Source organism: Hemicordylus capensis, chromosome 1 (assembly GCF_027244095.1).
Source record: "Hemicordylus capensis ecotype Gifberg chromosome 1, rHemCap1.1.pri, whole genome shotgun sequence".
Lineage (NCBI taxonomy): Eukaryota > Metazoa > Chordata > Lepidosauria > Squamata > Cordylidae > Hemicordylus > Hemicordylus capensis.
Window position 1 is genome coordinate 382,435,800 of NC_069657.1, and position 21,765 is coordinate 382,457,564.

Genomic DNA, 21,765 nt, shown 5'->3' on the forward strand with positions numbered 1-21,765 from the left:
TCAGGCCTTGGGGAACAGCACCAATTACCCACAGAACCTGACCTTGCTCCTTTGTAATGCCAGGTCGGTTCAAAATAAGACCGAGATTGTTCATGATTTAATCATAGATGAGGGAGCTGATCTGGTGTGTATAACTGAGACCTGGTTGGGGGAAGCGAGTGGCCCAGTGTGGGCTCAGCTTCTCCCTCCAGGTTACTCTGTTGTGGAGCAGGTTAGAGGAAGTGGGCGGGGGGGGGGTGGAGTGGCTGTGGTCCATAAAAATACTATCTCCCTTACCAGGGCCCCTGTGAGACAGTTGACCTATATTGAGTGTGTATTTTTGAGGCTGGGAACTAGGGATAGATTGGGGATTCTGTTGGTGTACCGTTCACCCCGCTGCCCAACTGACTCCCTAACTGAGCTGTCGGAGCTGGTCGCGGAGTTGGTGATGGAGTCTCCCAGGCTTTTGGTGCTGGGGGACTTCAATATCCACTTTGGGGCTGGCTTGTCTGGTGCTGCTCAGGAGTTCATAGCGGCCATGACAACTATGGGCCTATCCCAATTAATCTTTGAACCAACTCATGTTGCCGGCCACACACTGGATTTGGTCTTCTGTTCGGATCAGGGGGGTGTTCCGTGGGTGGGGAATCCGTTGGTTACCCCATTGTCATGGACGGATCACCACCTGGTTAAGGTTGGTATCGCGGACACAACCCACCCCTGCAGGGGTGACGGACCTATTAGGATGGTCCGTCCAAAAAGGCTGCTGGACCCAGCAGGTTTCCAAAAGGCCTTGGAGGGTTTCGATGTTGGTGCGGCCGGTGATTCTATCGAGGCCATGGTGGGAACATGGAACAGAGAACTCACCAGGGCAGTAGATATTATTGCTCCTAAGCGTCCCTCCAGGCCTGCTTCTAAGATGGCCCCCTGGTATACGGAGGAGTTGCGGGGGATGAAGCGGCTTGGTAGGCGACTGGAACGCAGGTGGAGGAGAACTCGGCTCGAATCTGACAGGATGCAGCATAGAACCCATTTGAAGACCTATGCAATGGCGGTGCGTGTGGCAAAAAAACAATTTTGGTCGGCGCGAATTGCGTCTGCGGGCTCACGTACGGCAGAATTATCCCGGGTGGTGAGGAGTATAATTTCTGCTCCTTCTGCCTCAAATCAGTTCCCGGAGACACTCTGCTGTGACGCCTTTAGTGGGTTCTTTGCAAATAAAATCTCCTGTATTCGGGCCGACTTGGACTCCACTATTTCTGCAGGGTCCGGGAGGGAGGTATCTAGCAATCCCTCTTGCAGTGTTAGGATGGATCAGTTTCAATCTGTGACTCTTGATGACGTGGACAGACTGCTTGGAGCGGTGCGGCCTACCACTTGTTCTCTGGATCCTTGCCCGACCTGGCTGCTTCGATCTAGCGGAGAGATTGTTGGAGATGGCCTGGTTAATATCATAAATGCATCTCTGGGGGAGGGGAGGGTGCCTTCTTGTTTGAAGGAGGCAATAGTTAGACCTCTTCTTAAGAAGCCTACCCTGGATCCCTCAGTGATGGATAGTTATAGGCCAATCTCCCCTGGCTGAGCAAGGTAATCGAGAGGGTGGTGGCTAACCAGCTCCAGGCAGTTTTGGAGGAATCTGATTATCTGGACCCATTTCAAACTGGCTTTAGAACGGGCTATGGGGTTGAGTCAGCCTTGGTCGGCCTGATGGATGACCTTTACCGGGGAATCGACAGAGGGAGTGTGACTCTGTTGGTCCTCCTGGATCTTTCGGCGGCGTTCGATACCATCAACCATGGTATCCTTCTGGGTCGCCTGGAGGGGTTGGGAATAGGGGGCACCGCTTTGCGGTGGTTCCGTTCCTATCTCTCGGGCAGATCCCAGATGGTGGAGCTTGGTGACAGTCGCTCCTCAAAGCAGGAGCTGTTATATGGAGTCCCTCAGGGCTCCATTCTGTCACCAATGCTTTTTAATATCTACATGAAACCGCTGGGTGAAGTCATCAGGGGATTTGGTGCTGGGTGTTATCAGTATGCTGATGACACCCAAATCTACTTCTCCTTTTCATCTTCAGGAAATGGCACTCAGTCTTTAAATGCCTGCCTACAGGCAGTAATGGGCTGGATGAGGGAGAACAAATTGAAGCTGAATCCAAGCAAGACGGAGGTGCTCATTGTGGGGGCTCAGAATCTGAGGAGTGAGTTAGATCTCCCTGTGCTGGATGGGGTTACACTCCCCCGAAGGGAGCAGGTGCGCAGCTTGGGAGTGCTCCTGGACCCAGGCCTCACCCTGGTCTCTCAGGTGGAGGCCGTGGCCAGGAGTGCTTTCTATCAGCTTCGGCTGATTCGACAGCTGCGTCCATTCCTTGAGGAGGATGACCTCAAAACAGTGGTGCACCAGCTGGTAACCTCCCGGCTTGACTATTGCAATGCGCTCTACATGGGGCTGCCTTTGTACGTTGTTCGGAAACTTCAGTTAGTTCAGAATGCGGCAGCCAGATTGGTCTCTGGGGTAACCCGGAGAGACCATATTACGCCTATTTTGAAACAATTACACTGGCTGCCGATATGTTTCCGGGCAAAATACAAAGTGCTGGTGATTACCTTTAAAGCTCTGAACGGCTTAGGTCCAAGTTACCTTGGAGAGCGCCTTCTTCTGCACGATTCCCACCGCACATTAAGGTCATCTGGGGAGGTTCGTCTCCAGCTGCCACCGGCTCGTCTGGTGGCGACTCGGAGGCGGGCCTTCTCTGTGGCTGCTCCGGAGCTGTGGAATGCGCTCCCTGCGGAAATCCGTAATTCGAGTTCTCTGTTGGCCTTCAGGAGGGCCCTTAAAACATATTTGTTTGGCCTGGCCTTTCATGGCTTTTAAAATGTATATGTGTGTATGTGTATATATGTATATATATATATATACGTGTGTGTGTGTATATATATGTGTATGTGTGTTTGTGTGTATGTATGTATATGTATGTATATATATATGTATATATTTTAATCTTTTAATTTTTTAATTTTTAACTTGATTTAGTGTTTTTAATGACTTAATAACCCCCCCCCCGCCTTGTGCAGATGGGAGGGAGTTTGTCACAGCCTGTCCTGCGCGAAGCCCAGGAAGGGTTCCGTTTGACCTCTTTGGTCAAGGGGCGGGGCTTCGGCCAGGATTGACCGATCCCGGCCCCATCCTCCATTTTCCATTCTCTCTTCAGTTGGGGTCAGGCAATCACAGGAGAAGCGGCTTTCCCCTCCCTCCCTCCCCGGTGCAGAGCGGGTCTAGCGACTGGCCGCCTGAGGGGGCCGAGTAGGAATTTTTTGCTCCCAACGCATTGGCCACTGTTGGGGGTTTTTTCGCCTACTCCGTTCTGTGTCCTGGGTGCGTATTTAGAGTTAGGTCAACCACAATGGCAGGAACAGTGCGGGCGGGGTGGCAATTTGAGGGTTAGAACATCGGTGAGCACCCTTGGATATGTAAAAGGGGTGATTGGTTAATCTCTCCTTTGTAGCCTGTGCGGCACGGGGAGAATGATTGCCATGAACCCTGCTTCAGGACTTCTCTAACCTTTGGGCTGTGCGGTCCGGGGTGGACGAATGCCTAGAAGTATCCAGACCCTCTCTTACAGAAGGGGGGGTTGGCTTTGAAGGAATTGGGTGGGATGTACCTGCCCATTCCCGAGCCAGGGTGTCTCCCACCCCAGTAGGGTGCTGGGTAGGATTTCAGAGTTCTGACCTGCTTCTATTGGCCCGCACTGTTCTTTAAGGGTGATTAATCACCTGGTGTTCCAGTCTGCCATGCTGTGTGTAATAGTTAACAAAGTTGTGGCCCTTTTCCTCTATACTGAGTCTACGTTTTCTTGAGCTGGGGTCTGGGGATAATGTTTTATTTTTGTTTTAAAATGTTTTAAATTGTTAGCTGTTGTTTTATTGTTTTAATTTGTTTTAGCTTTTTACTGTTTTATAAGTTGTTTTAATTGTGAACCGCCCTGAGCCATTTTGGAAGGGCGGTATATAAATCAAATAAATAAATAAGTAAATAAATAATAAATAAAAGAAAAGAACAAAAAGAAAATCAAGTTTATTCAAATGTTACAGACTGCTTCTGTCTGTGGCTTTCTCAGCTTTTAGTTACAGGTAAAAATACTCAGTAAGTTACAATAATAATTCAAAAAGCACCCCAGATGAAGTTGGGGTGGCATGCTTTAAAAATCGTGGTTACCCATTTGCAAGGAACAGGTTTGTAGGAAAATACAAAAGCACACTTAAAACTTAAGACTCTTTTGTAACGTACTGGCTGGATAGGCATGAGATAGTGTTTCTTAGCTTAATTACATTGCACATAAACTATAATAGACCAGCATCAGGGATATACAAAGCGCATAGAAAATAAAACTGAAAGTCTAACACAAAATCTGACTAAACAGACTTTCCATAGACTAAATTTCCTTAAGCCAAAGCCCAGGCTTTCTTTGTCTTGAACTCACCAAACCCTGGATTGAGAATTCAAGCCCCTGCATTCCTATTTTCCAAGATCTGCAGCCATCCTTCTGCAGTCATACTCCATGACCACACGTCCTGCTCTCACCTGCAGCCTGCTTCTTCTCACAAAGAACTCTTCTCTTTTTCCCAACGGCTTTCTAGGTCCTACCCACCTACTGTGTGATTGGCTTTGCTCTGGAGTTTACCAGCCTGTCAGTCAGGACAGGGTTCACTTCCGGTTAACGCTTTAGGGGAGGGCTGGCTGGTCACTACACATGGGTTTGGCAGTACCAGGGCCTATACGGGGGGGAGGGATATCTTCTTCTGAGTCAGAGATTGCAACTAGTATGTGGGCCCTAAAGGTAAAATGGTGTGGGGGAGGATTTGTGGTTAAGGTGAGAAGAATATATAGGAATAGAGAACTGCCAAATGTTGTGAAACATATCACCAAGCTTAAAGTACCAGTTGAACATTAGTGTAACACTGATGAAAACTACATGCCATCTCCTGTCTACAGAGGGACAACAAACGAAACTGACTCAATAGGCTGGTGTGTTTTTGCTTTTCCTTCAAAGGAATGTTGTGATGTGGGTGCTGGATACATTAATTGCCAGGTGTGTGTCCAGTGTGTACAAAGCCCCTCAATAGCAATAGCAATAGCAATAGCAATAGCAATAGCACTTACATTTATATACCGCTTTATAGCCGGAGCTCTCTAAGCGGTTTACAATGATTTAGCATATTGCCCCCAACATTCTGGGCACTCATTTTACCGACCTCGGAAGGATGGAAGGCTGAGTCAACCTTGAGCCCCTGGTCAGGATCGAACTTGTAACCTTCTGGTTACAGGGCGGCAGTTTTACCACTGCGCCACCAGGGGTATACCCTTTGCTTTGCTTCTTTACTTATAAGGACAGTGAGTCTAATTTGCCAACAATGCATTCTAATCTTTCTGAGTGTAATGAAGACAAACTAAGGCAGTTCTCTTGCTAGTGCCTGCCCTTGTCCTTGAACAGTGTAAAAAGGAAATAATTTTATTTATTTATTTCTCTCTATATATGTGTAAACCGATTTGGCAACTTTTATTGAAAAGCAGTATATAAATGTTTGTAGTAGTAGTAGAATTGGGATCGCATAGGCCCACAGGATGAACAGAGGCTGAAAGAACCCAACATGCTTTACAAAACATTCACCTCATTGGTTCCAGCCCTCAACATCAGGCTTAGGCAGTGGAGCACAGTTTCCTGCATTGCCTCAGTTGAAGGGTGATTTAACGGTGTTGTTGTTGTTACTACATTTTATATCCCGCTCTTCCTCCAAGGAGCCCAGAGCGGTGTACTACATACTTAAGTTTATCCTCACAACAACCCTGTGAAGTAGGTTAAGCTGAGTGAGAAGTGACTAGCCCAGAGTTCTGTATGGCTGAAATAATACGAATACTACCTGAAAGGATTAGGAGCAAGTTCTTGTCTCTTCTGGTCACAATTCACATGTCTGTAGATGAGGCTTACTTGCATCTGAAGAACCACCCCACTCCCCTCATTCTGAACATCTGAGACCTGAGTTGTACTGTTCTTTTTATAGGAATACTTGCTATCTGGTGCCGATATAATCGAGACAAACACTTTCAGCAGCACCAGAATAGCGCAATCTGATTACGGCCTTGAGCATCTGGTAAGTACTGAATTTCTTGTCCATCAAGATTGGTTTTTCAAGCAGTTAAAATCCACCAATGTTCATATTGACAGTTGTTTATGTTCTGTCCTTGTTACCCCTCTTTCCTGTTGAAATTTCAAGTAAATGGGTACCTTTTTGGTTATGCTAGTAAAAAAAAAAGAGCTATGTATATTGATAACACTATGTTAAAAAGTAGAGCCACCTAATGGTGCAGCGGGGAAATGACTTGATTATCAAGCCAGAGGTTGCGGGTTCAAATCTCCAGACGATGGGAAACACCTATATCGGGCAGCAGTGATATAGGAAGATGCTGAAAGGCATCATCTCATACTGCGCAGGAGGAGGCAATGGTAAACCCCTCCTTTATTCTATCAAAGACAACCACTTGGCTCTGTGGTCACCAGGAGTCGACACAGACTCGACAGCACAACTTTACTTTACTTCCTGTCTTGGCTTGAGAGAGGAGAGAATTAGGAGCAGCCTCCCCACCCCACATTTGTTTGCAGCCAAAGAAACAGCAAAGCACTGCCAAGACACATGGAGAGGTTCCGTACAGTAGTGGTGAGGAGGCATGTCTCGCCTCTTGGAAGCCTTTTTTACTGCTTAAAGCATGCATGCTTCCATATCAGTTCTGATGACTGAAATGGTCAATATTGCCATTGTTCAATGGTCAATATTGTTCTAGTGTTATAAGAACAACTTATCTCCCTAGCAATGCAGATGATTTAGAAGACCTCCAAATACGTAAACTAGTATGCAGTTATTTGTGTTCATTAGTTTACTCTCAAATTGGCTTCTGTTGTCAATAGCTGTTGCATGTTTACACAGAACATACAGTTGTTCAGCACACTTTGTTGAGATTAGGTGGACATCTGATGTGCTTCCAGTTGCCATGATCCCAACTGCCCACTCCAGTTGTTCAGTGTTCTTTGTGGAAGAGGAGGGTTTGGAATTGCAGAGCCAGCATAGTGTGTGCTGTCTGCACTGGGGTAGTGGAGATGGTAGGGCAGAGTTGTCCTGTATGCAAGAGTGGAAGAGCACAAAAGTCTCAAAATACCCCTAATTTTAAAATTCAGGAGACAATATGAAAAAGCCACATACAAATGCCCTTTAGAGAGCTGTTTCATACCAGGTTGCTACATTTCTGCCATGGGTCAGCCATGTATTTTCTATTACTTTAGAAGATGATTCACCCAGCTGAAAAGAGGCAGCTAACACCTCCTTGGAAATATTGACCAACTGAAGATCCTAGGGCTTCATGTCTACTGCATGTGCCCAGATGTTGCAGAAGAGATGGAGTTGATCCTCGGTTGGAAACAGAGGATTGACACTTTATTTTTTGGCGTACATGGTTAATTTTTTTTTAATTCTCACAACAACTCTGTGAGGTAGGTTAGGCTGAGGGATACATGACTGGCCCAGAGTCACCCTGCAAGTTTTATGGTTGAATGGGGATTCAAACTCAGGTCTTCCCAGTCCTAGTCCAACACTCTAACCACTAAGCTATGCTGGCTCTTTACTGTTGCCTGTGAAGTATCCCTAAAGTTGGTTGAAGCTGGACACATTCAAATGCAGATCAAATAGATGTAACTATTCTTTGAATATCAGTCAATCAATATTTATTATGCTCAGTCATAGGCCACCGCATAACTCTTTGAATATAAGAAATTACTCTTTGTTCATTTTATTGTTTCCTCCCCCGTTTTCTCGTCGTCCAGGCTTATCGGTTAAATAAAATATCAGCACAGGTGGCTCGAAAAGCAGCCGACGATGTCACTGCTGAGACAGGTGAGTAGGTTTTCCTTTTTACATATTCTTCATGATTGCTGTTGTTAGGCTGTTACTTAAAGGGCATCATTACTGAAGTGGTCCTTCAATAAAACCTTGATAAAACGGGGGCTGTGTATAGGGAGCTATTTTGGATTGCAAATACTGTTAAGGTTCAAATGTCGGTGTCACTTAGTACAATTTCCATACCATTACAATTTGTGGTTTCTTATTTATACAAAATTAGCTAAAGTGCAAGTATGGGTCATTTTCAGATTCTAGTATTAGACAGCAAAGTGCGCTAAGAGCTGACTGGAAAACGTGAGTTTCCTCAGTTCTTGACAAAACACACAATCTGTACATGTTCTTTCAGAGGCAACACAAAGAATGCATAGATATTTCAAATTCAAGAACAAACAAGAGCAGCAATTTTTAAAGACAGATTTCCTCTACCTTTTTCACAGATTAAATAGCTATTATTCTCATAACTGTAAAGGGGGGGAAACCTCTGCATTTTGTCGTTGAATATCTAAACAGTTTTCTAAGCTTTCTAAGTTTTCTAAGTAGAGTTTCAGTTCTTACTAGAAGCCTGCAGCTCAGAACTGGCTTAGTTGAAATCAGTATCTGAAGTTCAGTCCCTCCTCCATTTCTTGGCCGGTATTGTCCCTTTTAAGGTTGCCAGTTCACAGTGCTGCTGTGATAGTAGAATCCACAACTGGAAGAATTCCTGTCAGGATATAAATGCTAGATCCAGTGATCCTGTGTCTCCTTGGCTCTCTCTTTTGCCTGCCTTCTGACTTAGCTTGCACAAGCCTTCATGTATCTGGGCCATATGTGTAGTTTTGGCCCAGTGCTACTTTCTCTTTAGATCTCTTCCCCCACCCCGGGCTCCATGTTGGCATTCCCTATTGCTTTATCAGTTCTCTGCTTTTCAGGCTACTGCCTACTTAGTCCCATTTTCTTTTCTTGACAAGCCACCCACATAGCATATAGCTGGTCTTCATTTTAAACAGAGCATCTTTTCCATTTAACCTCTTGCTTCAATTCCTTGTCCCTGCTGCTTTTTAAGCCAAATCTCATTTAGTCAAATTTTCACTGACCCTTCCTTCAGTGTTTTCCTTTCTCAGGCCATTGCTTGCACTTTCTGTCAATACTCCTGCACTTAGTTTTTCTGCCCCTTTCCCTTCCCTACTTTGTGGGACTCTTCCCAGTCATCCCCTATGTAAGGGTATGTGTAAGGAAAAACTGACAAATGTTCTGTCCCTCACAGAAGCTGTATTTCAGACTGCTTGTTTTCTGAGGAGTTTAACATTATACACCTGCTCAGTTAGGCTTCATCAGCACAAATACAATACTATATAGATTTTGTATTCTCAAAGTTTTTACCTATGCAGTGATCTTCATAGAACTTCTATAGGGAGTCTGAATGATGTCTTATTTTTGCTCTTTATGACTTGATAATTCTGTCAAACACAAAAGGGCCAAGAGCACTGTAAAAGAAATGTAGACAGATATTCACTCCAGGGTTTTGTTTATGAACTAGAGACATCTCCATCATTATGATGGGCAGGGTATTTGGAAGGAGCACCAATATATTGCAGAGATCTCTACCCAACATAGACACTTGCATATTCTTAATAATGTTGATATTCCATGTTCTCAAAGCAGGTTTACATAGTAAAAGAAGGCAATAGTTTCCTGTCTCAAGGGGCTCACAAGATTAAAAAAACCTCTTTCCATGGGTTCCTGTTTGTGGACCAAACCCACCCATGGCCAGCAGTGGATCTTGCCCCACCTGCAGCATTGCGCCAAATGCAGCACCTTGCCTTTCCCCATAGAAAGAAGGGCATGTGATGATAAACAGACTGACTTGGAGTGCCTCTGTCCCCTGTGAGCCTAAGCCTGTCATGTTTGTGTCTCTTCTTTGTTAAGGAAGTAAAAGATATGTTGCTGGGGCAATGGGTCCCACAAATAAGACCCTTTCTGTCTCGCCCTCAGTGGAAAGACCGGATTACAGGAACGTCAGTAAGTATTTAGATTTTTATTCCAGAAATGAAGATTTGGTTGGTTTTGACAATGCTGTCCGAGCTGGCCTGCCTACTGCACATTTAGGGACATAAGAACAGACTTGCTGGATCTGGCCCAAGGCCCATCTAGTCCAGTGCCCCATGTCTCTGAGTGACCCACCAGATGCCTCTGAGAAAGCCCACAGGCAAGAGGTGTGGTCATGCCCTCTCTCCTGCTGTTGTTCCCCTGCAACTGGTATTCAGAGGCATCTTGCCTCTGAGGCTGGAGGCAACCTATAGCCATGAATTTGTCTAAGCCCCTTTTAAAGAGAATTCCATAGATTAATTATGTGCTGTGTGGGGAAAAATGCACGAACACATCCCGTTTTCCGTCCCATGCCTTCCTCATCTGATTTGTATGCAAGAGGGCAGTTCAGATGGAGCTCTCTCCCGCCATGTATTTAGTAGAAAGGAAACACATACTGGGATGTGCTTGTGCCTAATTGGACAGTAGAATTGCCAGCTCAGATGTATATAGTCCCGACTGGCCCACTGCTTTCCCTGCTTCTATCAGCTCAGTGCTAACACCAGTTTTGCAATGACAGGCTCTACAAATCTAGTATTGTGGTGATGGTACATCCAAAGACTGCTGTTTTTAAATGAGTTACACTTTTTTTGCTGTAGGCAATACATTCACTATAATGCCTCTACAATATCTGTTAGATAACTGAGCAAAATTACATGAGAATCTAATGGCCAGTTATATTCTGTCACATGCTATACCAAATGTAATAAGCAATTTCAATACAAAGTTACCTTTCAGCATATTCATCAAGTATGGAGCATCTCTGAGAACCAGATCTTCAATTGAAATCAGAATGTGTATTTATGGATTTTTGTTGTTGCTCATACTGATGTGAATTCGGCTCGTCCCTGGGTCCACTAATAATAATAATAATAATAATTATTATTATTATTCTATTTCTATACCGCCCTTCCAAAAATGGCTCAGGTAGGTTTACACAGAGAAATCAACAAATAAACAAATAAGATGGAACCCTGTCTCCAAAGGGCTCACATTCTAAAAAGAAACATAAGATAGACACCAGCAACAGTCACTGGAAGTACTGTGCTGGAGGTGAATAGGGCCAAACAGACTCAGTGGGAATCATTTAGAGGCTTTTGTTGCTACTGCAGTTTAGCAATAAGTAATCAGTGGGCTTATGGTCTCAAACCGATTACAGTTTGGTTATAGGTGCATCTTACATTTATACAAACAATCTGAATGATGCTGACACCCTAGACACAGTGTATGTGACAATAAAATGGTGGTCTAAGTATCTAGTATGCATGCGAATGATTCATTGTTTATCTGGTGATTACTCCTTATTTGGTTAAATCCTGTTTTCTTAACCGTCAGCAAAGAACAGTGAGAACCTTGTGAGAACCAAGTTTCATAGATACAATTTAGTGGAGAGAGATAACGACGTTGATCATGAGAGGCAGTGATGTCCCTGAGCTGGGCTGGGGTTACTTTAAGTTAGAATGAGGTTTTCTAAGTAAAATGGAGTTGCTTTGGTTTTCTAAACACGTCAATACCACAAAGAGAAATGTATGAAATCAATTATTATTTTTATAGCTTTTGACGAACTGGTGGAAGCATACACAGAACAGGCTAAAGGACTTCTAGATGGTGGAGCAGATATCATTTTAGTTGAAACCATATTTGATACAGCTAATGCTAAGGTGAGACTGCTAAGAACTTACCTAGAAATGTATTAAACATATTGATAATGACCGATGGGGCAGGCGGCAGGTTGAATGTGTCGGCTACAGTCTCATTGATTACATATTTAGGGGATGAGTGCAAAGCAGATTGAACTCTCTTTAAAAAAAAAGATTCCAAAAGTTTGGAAACAAGTAGGGATGTGCGAAACGTTTCGGATACAGAGCGATCTGTACCCGAAACTGCCCGTTTCGGGTGATTGGTTGCCGAAACGAATCACCCTTTTGCCCTCCCGAAATGTTTTGGAGCTGAAATGAATCACCACCATTTTGGCTCCAAATTATTTGGAGTATCGGCCCTCCATTTTGTGTCCGATAAAGTAGTGCTTCTTCCATTTTGAGTTCTGACGTCTATTCGAATTTCCTGCCTTTTTGCCTCCCATTGACTAAAATGCAAAAAGGTCCGATCTGAAGTCTACTTGAATTTCAGGTCCCAGGACCAAAAGAGTGGGGTGGGGTGGTAGTGGCTAATGGGTGGAGCCTACCACCCAAATTTCAGAAGGATTGGGCAAAGGGCTGATTTTTGGTGAATTGTTGAAGTTTACACATCTTTAAGGATTTCACCCATAAGGTATAATTGAGGTGTATCGCTTCACATCGAGGGGAAAGGGGTGGCCTAGAGCGGTGTGGGGTTGGTGGTAGTGCCCAAGGGGGTCAAGGAAGCTACCAGAATTTTTTTAAAGGATTTGGGCAGAGGGCTGATCTTTGGTGACTTGCGAGTGGTGGTGTAGTGCACATAGGGTGCAACAGGGTTCTGTTGTTTCTGAGCTGTTCTGAGTGTAGATTCTTTGGTAGCAAATGAGAGTGGATTCATGGTTTGTATTGAAAATCTCATTTGCTACCAAAGAATCTACACTCAGAACACAACAGAACCCTATATTTCTGGTAGCTTCCTTGCCCCGCTTGGGCACTACCACCAACCCCACACCAACTCCCCCCCCCGACGTGAAGCGATACACCTCCATTATATCTTCTGGGGGAAAACCTAAAGACACGTAAACTTCAACAATTCACCAAAAATCAGCCCTTTGCCCAATCCCTCTGCAATTTAGGTGGTAGCCTCCACCCATTAGGCACTACCACCCCACCCCACTCTTTTGGCCCTGGAACCCGTTTTCTTGATCCGAATTGGTTCAGATTCGGATTAATGTGGATCCGAATCAAATCTGGGCTGATTCAGATGGGGCAGATTCGGGCCCAAAAATGAATTGGGGGTTCCGATCCGAATCGAAACACCAAAAATCTGAATTGCACACCCCTAGAAACAAGTGCAGTTAAGTCTTGATGCCTTCTCCTAATATAATTTCCAAAACTTTCAAAAGTTTTCCCAGTGAGAATTAATTCTTAAATGTTAACATCATCTAAAGTTTTGTCCTTGGATAGCCCTCTTTTGAAGGTTGTAAAAGAGTTTTGTGTGTGTGTGGCTATGGAAGAAGTGGGAGTGATAATGAAATAAAGGGATCATGAGGGGAGAGAGAGAGAAGCCAAGCTTTGGGCTGGATAAGAGCTATTGGCAAAATCAGTGAGCTGTGATACTTTGTCCTTGGACTCGGCTCCAGAAGGAATTCTGTCTGAGTACTTGGCTGTGGAACCACGAAGATAGTAGGATGTGGTTTACTTTTTCTTTCTGGATAGTCTTATGGCAATCAATTTCTAGATCACTTCTCATTCTAGAGAGTAGTTGCCACACAGAATGTGGTTATCAATTATCTTTGGGCTTCTCAACCAGATACTGATTCAAAGAGAGATCCAAGGAGATCATTCTGTGAGACACAGCATCGTAACCCAGTCAGCCTCACAAAGATGATTCTTTTAGGAATGTGTTGTGTTTTTCATGATCCTTGTTTACATGAATAAATCTTTCTGCACAATATCGGCTTAAAGCTTACCTCCTCCTGTGCATGTCAAGATAGATGGCTTCATATCACAGGTTGCTTTGTGAGAATATGGCTTTAATTACTGTAAATGTATAAAAATCCTAGAATAGCCACAAATCAGAAATCAATGAAGAACCTGCTATAGGACAGCCTGTGCTTAAGAATTCTAGAAGCCTAAACCACTTCAAATGGTTACTCCAATACAAGGCATGTTTTTTGAGTTTGTTGCACAGAAAACTTGGTACTTGCATAGAATTATAAATTAGTATTAATATTGCAGCATTCTCTAAGTTCTTTACTTTGCATTCACAGAGAAGCTGTGCAGAACTACTGGTGGTATTATGAGTTATTTCATGAACTGTGATATTTGGTTAATGCACGTGCCTCAGCTTCAATTTCCTGATAGACCCATGCACTCTGACCTCTGTTACTTGTGGTCTTGAAATTTGTGGGGCAGTTTACTACTTGCAGTCACAAAGTAACTGCATGTTATAGGTAACATGCAGGCTAGTTTGACTCACAGAAGAACATTTTGCTCATGCAAGGCAGGAGGGGTGGTTTTCTCTCATTTCCCTTCTTGCTTTTACAGCCCCTTGTGGTCCCTGAAAATACATCCCTGAGGGGTCCTTAACCCTTGGGGACATATTCGTGGGAGGTATATGGGGCAGCAGAAGAAAGGGGGATCAGTAGAAATCTCTCTTGCCCCCTTGTTTGTGTGGAACATCCTTCTTCTGTGAGGTGAACTCATCTGGATGCTCCCCTGTATACTGTGGCTGCAATATGTATTTGTTTGCTTTGAAAAGTGTCAGTCTTCCATTGTGTGGGGAGGGGGAAAGCTGTGGTAACGTTTACTCTCTCCTCTTTTTTTTAGCCAGTTTGAAAAATGTGAAGTGTCAAAGCTAGACACTAACTTTTTGTGGCTTTGTTCTTGCACAGGCAGCACTCTTTGCTCTCCAAAAGCTGTTTGAGGAAGAATATGATCCCAAACCAATGTTTGTGAGTATGAAAACTGAACCTCGGCCCCCACCAAGAGAGTGAGAGTGCGCTAATTGGGATGATACCTAATCAGCCCACATGATTGGAAAGAGGATGTGTCAAGAGCCTGCCTGTCATGATGTCTTTCACAGACATCCTGCTGCCCTCCTAGCAAGTTCTGGGACATCACATAGAGGGCTACAGAGTAGCCATTTGGACAAATAGTCCTCCCCCCCCCAATAAAGGGACATCACAGAAGAGTGTAGGGACACCAACAGAAGTCACAAGGATCCAGCTCTTGGAATCTCTCTTTCTAATTGTGTGGACTTGTAGTGTAGACAGCCTCCCCTCCCCTAAAGAGTTAACCAGTAGTGAACCCTGTCTTGACAGCCAGGCTGGTGAACTCCAGGGCTTAGCCAATAGGCACACCAGGTGGGTGGGACCTAGAGAGCTGTTGCCAGGAAGAAGGAAGTTTCTTTGTTAGAAAAGAAGCTAGGCTGGAGGTGCTCAGAGGAGGACATGTGGCCATGGAGGCTGGCTGAATGACTCTGCAGATCCTTGAAAGATAGGAGGGCAGGAAGCTTGAATTTTAATCTGGAGTTTGGCGAGTTCAAGGAAAAGAAGCCTGGGCTTTGGCTTCAGGGAGATGAATTTAGGGGAAAGTTTGTTTAGTCAGACGTTGCGTTAGAAACCTATATTTCTTTGGTTTGCTTGCTTTTGCATATTCCTGATACTGTTCCATTGTTTACCTGTAACGTGATTAAAATAAGAAACACTAGCCTACGCCCATCCTACCTAGGGTGTTGCAAAAGACTCTGTAAACATTTAAGCGTGCAATAAGACAACCTATTTTTGTAACCTACTAAGTATTTTAACTGTATTTAAAAGCCAAGAAAGCCTCAGATGGAAACAGTCTGTAGTAAGTGAATAAAACTGTTTTTTAAAGTTCTTTTTTACAAGCCTCTCTGAGTTTTTTAACTCAGGAAAAGTGTGGGTGGGGGGTTTGAAGGGGTGTTCTTCTGGTGCAAACATGTCCTTATTCAGTCAGCAACTATCAGTTTTTGCCCCACGTGTAGGCTTGCACGTGGAAGATTTTCGTACTTATCCAATAACAAAATAGAGTTTTCCCTGGGATTCCACCCCAAGCACAGGGAGGTTCAAGCTCTGTCGATAAGAGGGGTGGTGGAGGCAGCCTTTTGAACCTACTGATAATACAGGATGGTTTTAGGAGAAGCCTAGCCAAACAGCTCAGCAGAGATGATTCAGCATTTCTTTCCCTCATATGAGCTTGCTCTGAGGCAAAGACTTTAATCTGCTACAGTAGAATATCGTACCAACAGTCCCAGTATTACAGATGCTCATGAATAAATGCTCAGACACCTTTGAGTTAATGCAAACATGAACATTTAGATCTGGATCATGGTCCATTGGAATCCATAAGAATGGGTACTGCTCCTGTTCAGGGACCTCGTGGCCGAGTGTTCTAGCTCCTCCTGGTGTCCAGGCTCCACCCAACGTGCTCAGTGTGGATGGTATAAAAAGTGGGCTGAAAACCCCTTCATCAGTTCCTTTTCGACCACCATAGCGATTACACCTCTGGTTGCTCTGGCTCCTCGTTGATTTGGTTCGTTGTCAGTTTCTGTGGGAAAAAGAAATTTTTGGTTTATTATCCTCTGACCCAGACTATTTATTGACTACTCTTTGAGACTGTTGTGCTTGTGTTTTTTGGAGAAAAGGACTGCCTTTGACTATTCTCTTGGTAAACCTACTGTTTTGATGCTATCTCGGACCCTCTGGCTAGATGAGGATTGGACATGGAGATGAAAACTGAGAATATATCTTTTAAGCGATGTGAGGATTGTGGGACGAACTTACCTTTCCAAGATAAGCATAATTTCTGCCTTATTTGCCTCAGGGAACAGCATAATATGTCCACGTGCAAGATATGTATGTTGTTCTCCAAGCAGACTAGGCGAAGTCAGGCCCTCAGGTTGCTCATGATGCTCTACGATGACACCCTGAATCCATAGATGCCGGGGCCGGGAACCCCTTCGACATCAAAGGCATTGACACCAGGGTCTGTACCTTCGAAACAGTCAAAACCCCCGATACCTACTTTTAAGCCACCACAAGGTTATCCTCCACACCAAGAACAGAAGAGGCATGCTTCGGCTTTGGAGGACCCTTCCGTAATGACTTCAAAGACACAAAAGAGCCACGAGAGGAGTTCAAAGGCAACACCGTCCCCTTCAGGGCTCCAGTCGGAGCCTATAATATTGAAGTTGGCAGTGACTTCACGGCCCTCGACACTGAGCGCTTCAATATCAAGGCCTCCAACCCCTATGCCCACGGCAATGTCAAGGCTGGCATCGACACCCAGTCCGGTGTCGATATCTGCGGTGGTCATGCCCATCCGATCACCACCAGCAACATCCCCTGAAGATTGATATGGAGGATTGTCGATGCCAAAAGCTCAAGACTCAAGCAACTCTCCAAGACTACATACACCAGTTCTTTTGGCGTCGAGGCACATAGCCCCTCAGTATTGAGAACCATCACCACCTCCAGTTTTCAGTATCGAAAACGAGGCAGACAATGAAAGCGGTGGTCTATATCCATCCACAGCCCACACTTTGCTGTCAATACTCAACTCAAGTACTAGCGTGCTTTCTACAACTACTTTCAAAGGGTTTATGTCGCAGACACCAGTGAATCAAGACGATGACCAGGATGTAGTGATTGCCTCACAGACTACACCTCGAAGTATGGGTCCCCCTTACGTCCCCAGGCCTTGTCAGCAAGCCAGCTAATGGGACAGGCTTCAGCCACCTCGCAGTGGCACCCATGTGCATTTTCACACTGCTCTCCTGGCTACCTATTAAGTAACTGAGCATGACCTCCCTTGTCTTCCGTATGATTACCAAGACTATAAACTTTGGAAAGCACAAAAAGAGAAACCATCAGCTTCATTCACTCTGGCCAACAGCCTCCCTGGCCCCTGGAACAATGAGCCCATCAAATCCAATGTCTGCTGGGTCTCATGGCATCCTGCAAATAGACAGTTCCATACACAAGATTAAAAATGAGGAAACTGCAATTGTGGTTCCTTTCAGTCTTTGAACATAAGGTAGACAGTCAGAACCATATACTCAGAGTGCCCTTCCAGATTCTGCATTCACTCAGTTGGTGGATGAATCAACATCACATCCTACAGGGTGTATTCCAGTTACCAATACTAAAGAGATGGGTCACTACAGATGCCTCTCTAACAGGATGGGGAGCACAGTGCAGGGCCACTGGACCCCATAGCAGGGGAAATTACATACCAGTTTTCTAGAATTCCTAGCAGTATTCTTGGGAATGAAGGCCTTCCTATCGCTGTTAAAAGGCCAAGTGGTCCAAATACTACTCAGTACTATGGCCATCTCCTATATCAATCAACAGGGCAGGACAGTCTCAGGGTCCCTCTGTGCGCTGAGCCTTCAAATCTGGCACTGGTGCATCCGCAATCAGATACATCCAATTGCCTCCATTTAAAAGGGATGTCCGCAATGTACTTGCAGATGACCTCAGCAGGTCATTTCCTCAGCATCAACAGCATGAATGGGAGAGCCACGTGAAAGTTTTGCTTCCACTATTCAGAGCTTCAGCTCAACCCACAATAAACCTTTTTGCAACAGCACAGAATACCAAATACAGAAGCTTTTGTTCCAGGGCGGGTCACGACCTACACTCTTTGGGCGACGTGCTTCAGCTAGACTGGACCACGGAAATACCCTACATGTTTTCTCTGCAACCATTAATTGGCAGGGTCGTGGCCATACTATTAGTGAAGTCAGTGTTGGGCATCCTCATAACATTGTGGTGGCCCCGCCAATCTTTGTTTCCGTCAGTATTCAAACAGTCTCATCACAAGTACTGAGGGCTGCCACAACTCCTAGAGCTCTTATCTTGAGACCAAGGTCTAGTGGCCACTCTACACCTGATGGCTTGGAAAATAGGCTTCTGAATCTGATCTTAAAAGAAAACCATCCATGAGGTCAAACTACGCCAGCAAGTGGAAACTGTTCAGATTATATGCAGAACAGAAGGGATTTAGGCCTAACCTCCATACAACAAATCCTGCTTTACTTAACCTCACTGAAATCCGGAGATTTGGCTAATGTGTGCCCTAGCTTCAAAACACCCAGGTTGGGATGGGAAGACCCTCTTCACACACCCAAGTTGCAAGGGATTTTTGAAAGGCTTGAACAATCTGTACCCGCCAATTAGTCAATCTCCCAGTGGAGTATATCACTGGTGCTTTTGGCCTTGATGCTAGAGCCCTTTGAACCCATGAACGCAGCAGCTCTAAAAATGATAACTTTAAAAGCTGCTTTTCTTGTGGCTATCACCACAGCTCGAAGGGTGAGTGAGTTAACTGCACTCGGGATAGATACACCATTTACTAAATTTTACCCAGAAAAGGTGGTCATGCGTATGGACCATGGGTTCCTTCCAAAGGTTGTGTCAGACTTCCACTTAAACCAAGATATTATCCTACCCACCTTTTTCAGAGATCCCTCCACTTCTTTAGAAAATGCTATGCACACATTAGATGTGAGAAGATCTCTCTTAAATTATTTTGTATGTACTAAGCCATTTAGACTTACTAAACATTTGTTTATATCCTGCAAAGGAAAGGCAAAAGGGAAGTGTGTTTCTAGACAACGCCTCTCCTATTGGCTAGTAGAGCTGATATTATTAGCCTACAAAATCCAAAAGCTGGAGCCCCCAAAGTACATTAGAGCTCACTCTAGAAGGGCCTATGCTGCTTTAGCGGCCCACTTGTCGGGAATTACCTTTTACGATGTCTGCAGGGTGGCTGCCTAGTCTTCAGAGTAACCTTTTGTGAGACATTACGCCATTGACCTTAGCTCAGCAGCAGAGACTAACTTCAGGAGAAGTATGTTGAAAAGGGTGTTGCAATAGCGACTGCACCCTCCACCTCAAGCAACTGGCTGAACACCCCTTCTTATGGATTGCAACAGATCACAATCCAGATAAACAGGTTGCTCACCTGTAACTATTGATCTGGTAGTGATCTGTTACAATCCACAAGACCCTCCCGACCATCCCCGCTGCAGTAGCCTTCTGTTGTTCAAAGCAAAACAAACTCTTAGAATTCACCTTTTCTCACCATACTGAGGATGATCGTCTACACCAGGCCTGCTTAACTTCGGCCCTCCTGCAGATGTTGGCCTACAATTCCCATAATTCCTGGCTATTGGCTGCTGTGGCTGAGAATTATGGGAGTTGTAGTCCAAAAACAGCTGGGGGGCCTAAGTTGAGCAGGCCCTATCTACACAGTGGTTGTCCAGGAACCGATGAAGGAGCATCCATCCCGCCTTTTATACCATCCATACTGAGCATGTGGGGTGGAGCCTAGATGCTGAGAGGAGTGAGAACACTTATACTGTGAGGTCCTTGAGCTGGTGCAGTAGCCATTCTTATGGATTGCTACTATATCTATAGTTACAGGTGAGCATCCTGAGTTCTCCCCCCCAACCCCCCCCTGCACAGTTAGTTATATATATTAGCTTGCCATTCCCAGCTCCTTTTCTTAAAATTATATGCACAAGTTCTAGAATATAACTCTTTCTAGGGTGCTATAACTGGCCCTATCCACCCCCAGCACAGTACCTCCAGTGACTGTTGCTAGTGTCTATCTTGTGTTTCTTTTTAGATTGTGAGCCCTTTGGAGACAGGGATCCATCTTATTTGTTTGTTATTTCTCTATGTAAACCACCCTGAGCCATTTTTGGAAGGGCGGTATAGAAATCTAATAAGAAATAATAATAATTAATATAGGTATTTTTGTGTTCCTGGATTATTTTGTAAAATAGAAAGTGTAGAGCTTACCTTCAGTTCTGTTGAATTTCCTTCAACTCAGGAGGAGCCCACAGTTTACATTATGAAACTCCTCTTTCAGTTTTGGCAAGTGTTTTTTCTTCTGTGCAAAGCTTAATACAGCATTAAGCATTTTTAATTCTAAATAAATAAATTGACTTTGGCCCAAAATACCACCAGCTGTCTCCTTGCAGAACACCTGAGGGTACCAACAATGAGCCCAAATGCAACACTGTGTGAAGACAGAGAGGTGGCTTTGTACTTTCCTTGGCGATTTGCCAGTCGGTGTTGTGAGGAAAGAATGGCCCCTGCTCATGTAGTGAAGACAGCCCCCCTCGCAGTGGTGCTGCCCTCTGCCCTTTGGCATACCAGCCAGCTGGCCAGCAAGCACATCACCACTCCCACTGGCTGGCTGCCATGCCGCCGCCTCCTACCTCCACTTGCCCAGCTCTCTGGTGCATCCTTCCTTCCTTCCAAAGGTTCCTGAGCCCAAAGGAAAGAGGATGGGTCTGGGATCCAGGTGAATGGAGGCAGGAGGTGGAGGCAGAAAGTGGCCTGAGAGCTACCTCACTTGCCTTCCTCCGCCAGCCGGTTGGCTGGGTGGCCAGACAGTCACCCAATGCTGCTGCTGCCGCTGCCACTGCCACCGCTCACCCAGGTCCATTCTCCTTTGTTTGGGCCTGAGAGCCCATCAGGGCACATGCACGCTACCGTTCCCAGCACTGCATGGCAGTGGGCTGCAGGAGCGCAGCAGCCCCGACGTGTCTGGCCTGCAGGGGAGGGAGCAAGTGAGGTGGCCCTGGAGGCAGGAGGGCGCAGGTTCTTGGGATCCGTGCACCCTACTATAGTTGCGCCTCGTTAAGAACACGAGAGAGCGAGAGAGAGAGCTATTTCACTTGCAGCTCAATCTTTAACGCTGTTGTTTGCAGAGGTTGTTTGCAGAGGTTGTTTGCAGAGGTTGTTTGCAGAGTTGTTGCAGAGTTGTTGTTTGCAGAGGTTGTTGCACAGAACCTACATTATTTTGAATGCCTATTGCTCATCTTTAATCAGACATTTGTTTAGCAGCTTAGCTTCTGCTGTTGCACCCTTCCTAATATGATTTGTTTGTCTTTTCTCACCACTATCATTGTGGATTTAGGTATCGGGGACCATTGTCGACAAAAGTGGCCGTACTCTCTCTGGTCAGACGGGCGAGGCATTTGTCATCAGTATATCTCACAGTGAGCCGCTTTGGTGAGAGAATATGTATTTTGAAGTCCCCTTATGAGAGGGCTATGCAATAATCAGTTTTGCACTGCTATTTTTCTAAATAATAGATTTGGAAGCACAGAGCTTGTT

General features: G+C 45.0%; 1 protein-coding gene across 5 annotated transcripts in view; it reads left to right on the forward strand.

The window, feature by feature from the left end:
• MTR (5-methyltetrahydrofolate-homocysteine methyltransferase) overlaps nucleotides 1-21,765 on the forward strand; it is a 122,068-nt gene that overhangs the window by 6,825 nt on the left and 93,478 nt on the right. For all 5 annotated transcript variants that reach the window (XM_053300167.1, XM_053300161.1, XM_053300168.1 and 2 more), the window contains 6 exons: nucleotides 6,036-6,125; nucleotides 7,847-7,916; nucleotides 9,828-9,920; nucleotides 11,541-11,647; nucleotides 14,500-14,559; nucleotides 21,566-21,660. In XM_053300167.1, coding sequence (XP_053156142.1) covers nucleotides 6,036-6,125; nucleotides 7,847-7,916; nucleotides 9,828-9,920; nucleotides 11,541-11,647; nucleotides 14,500-14,559; nucleotides 21,566-21,660 — 515 coding nt within the window. The remainder of the gene's footprint in view (nucleotides 1-6,035; nucleotides 6,126-7,846; nucleotides 7,917-9,827; nucleotides 9,921-11,540; nucleotides 11,648-14,499; nucleotides 14,560-21,565; nucleotides 21,661-21,765) is intronic.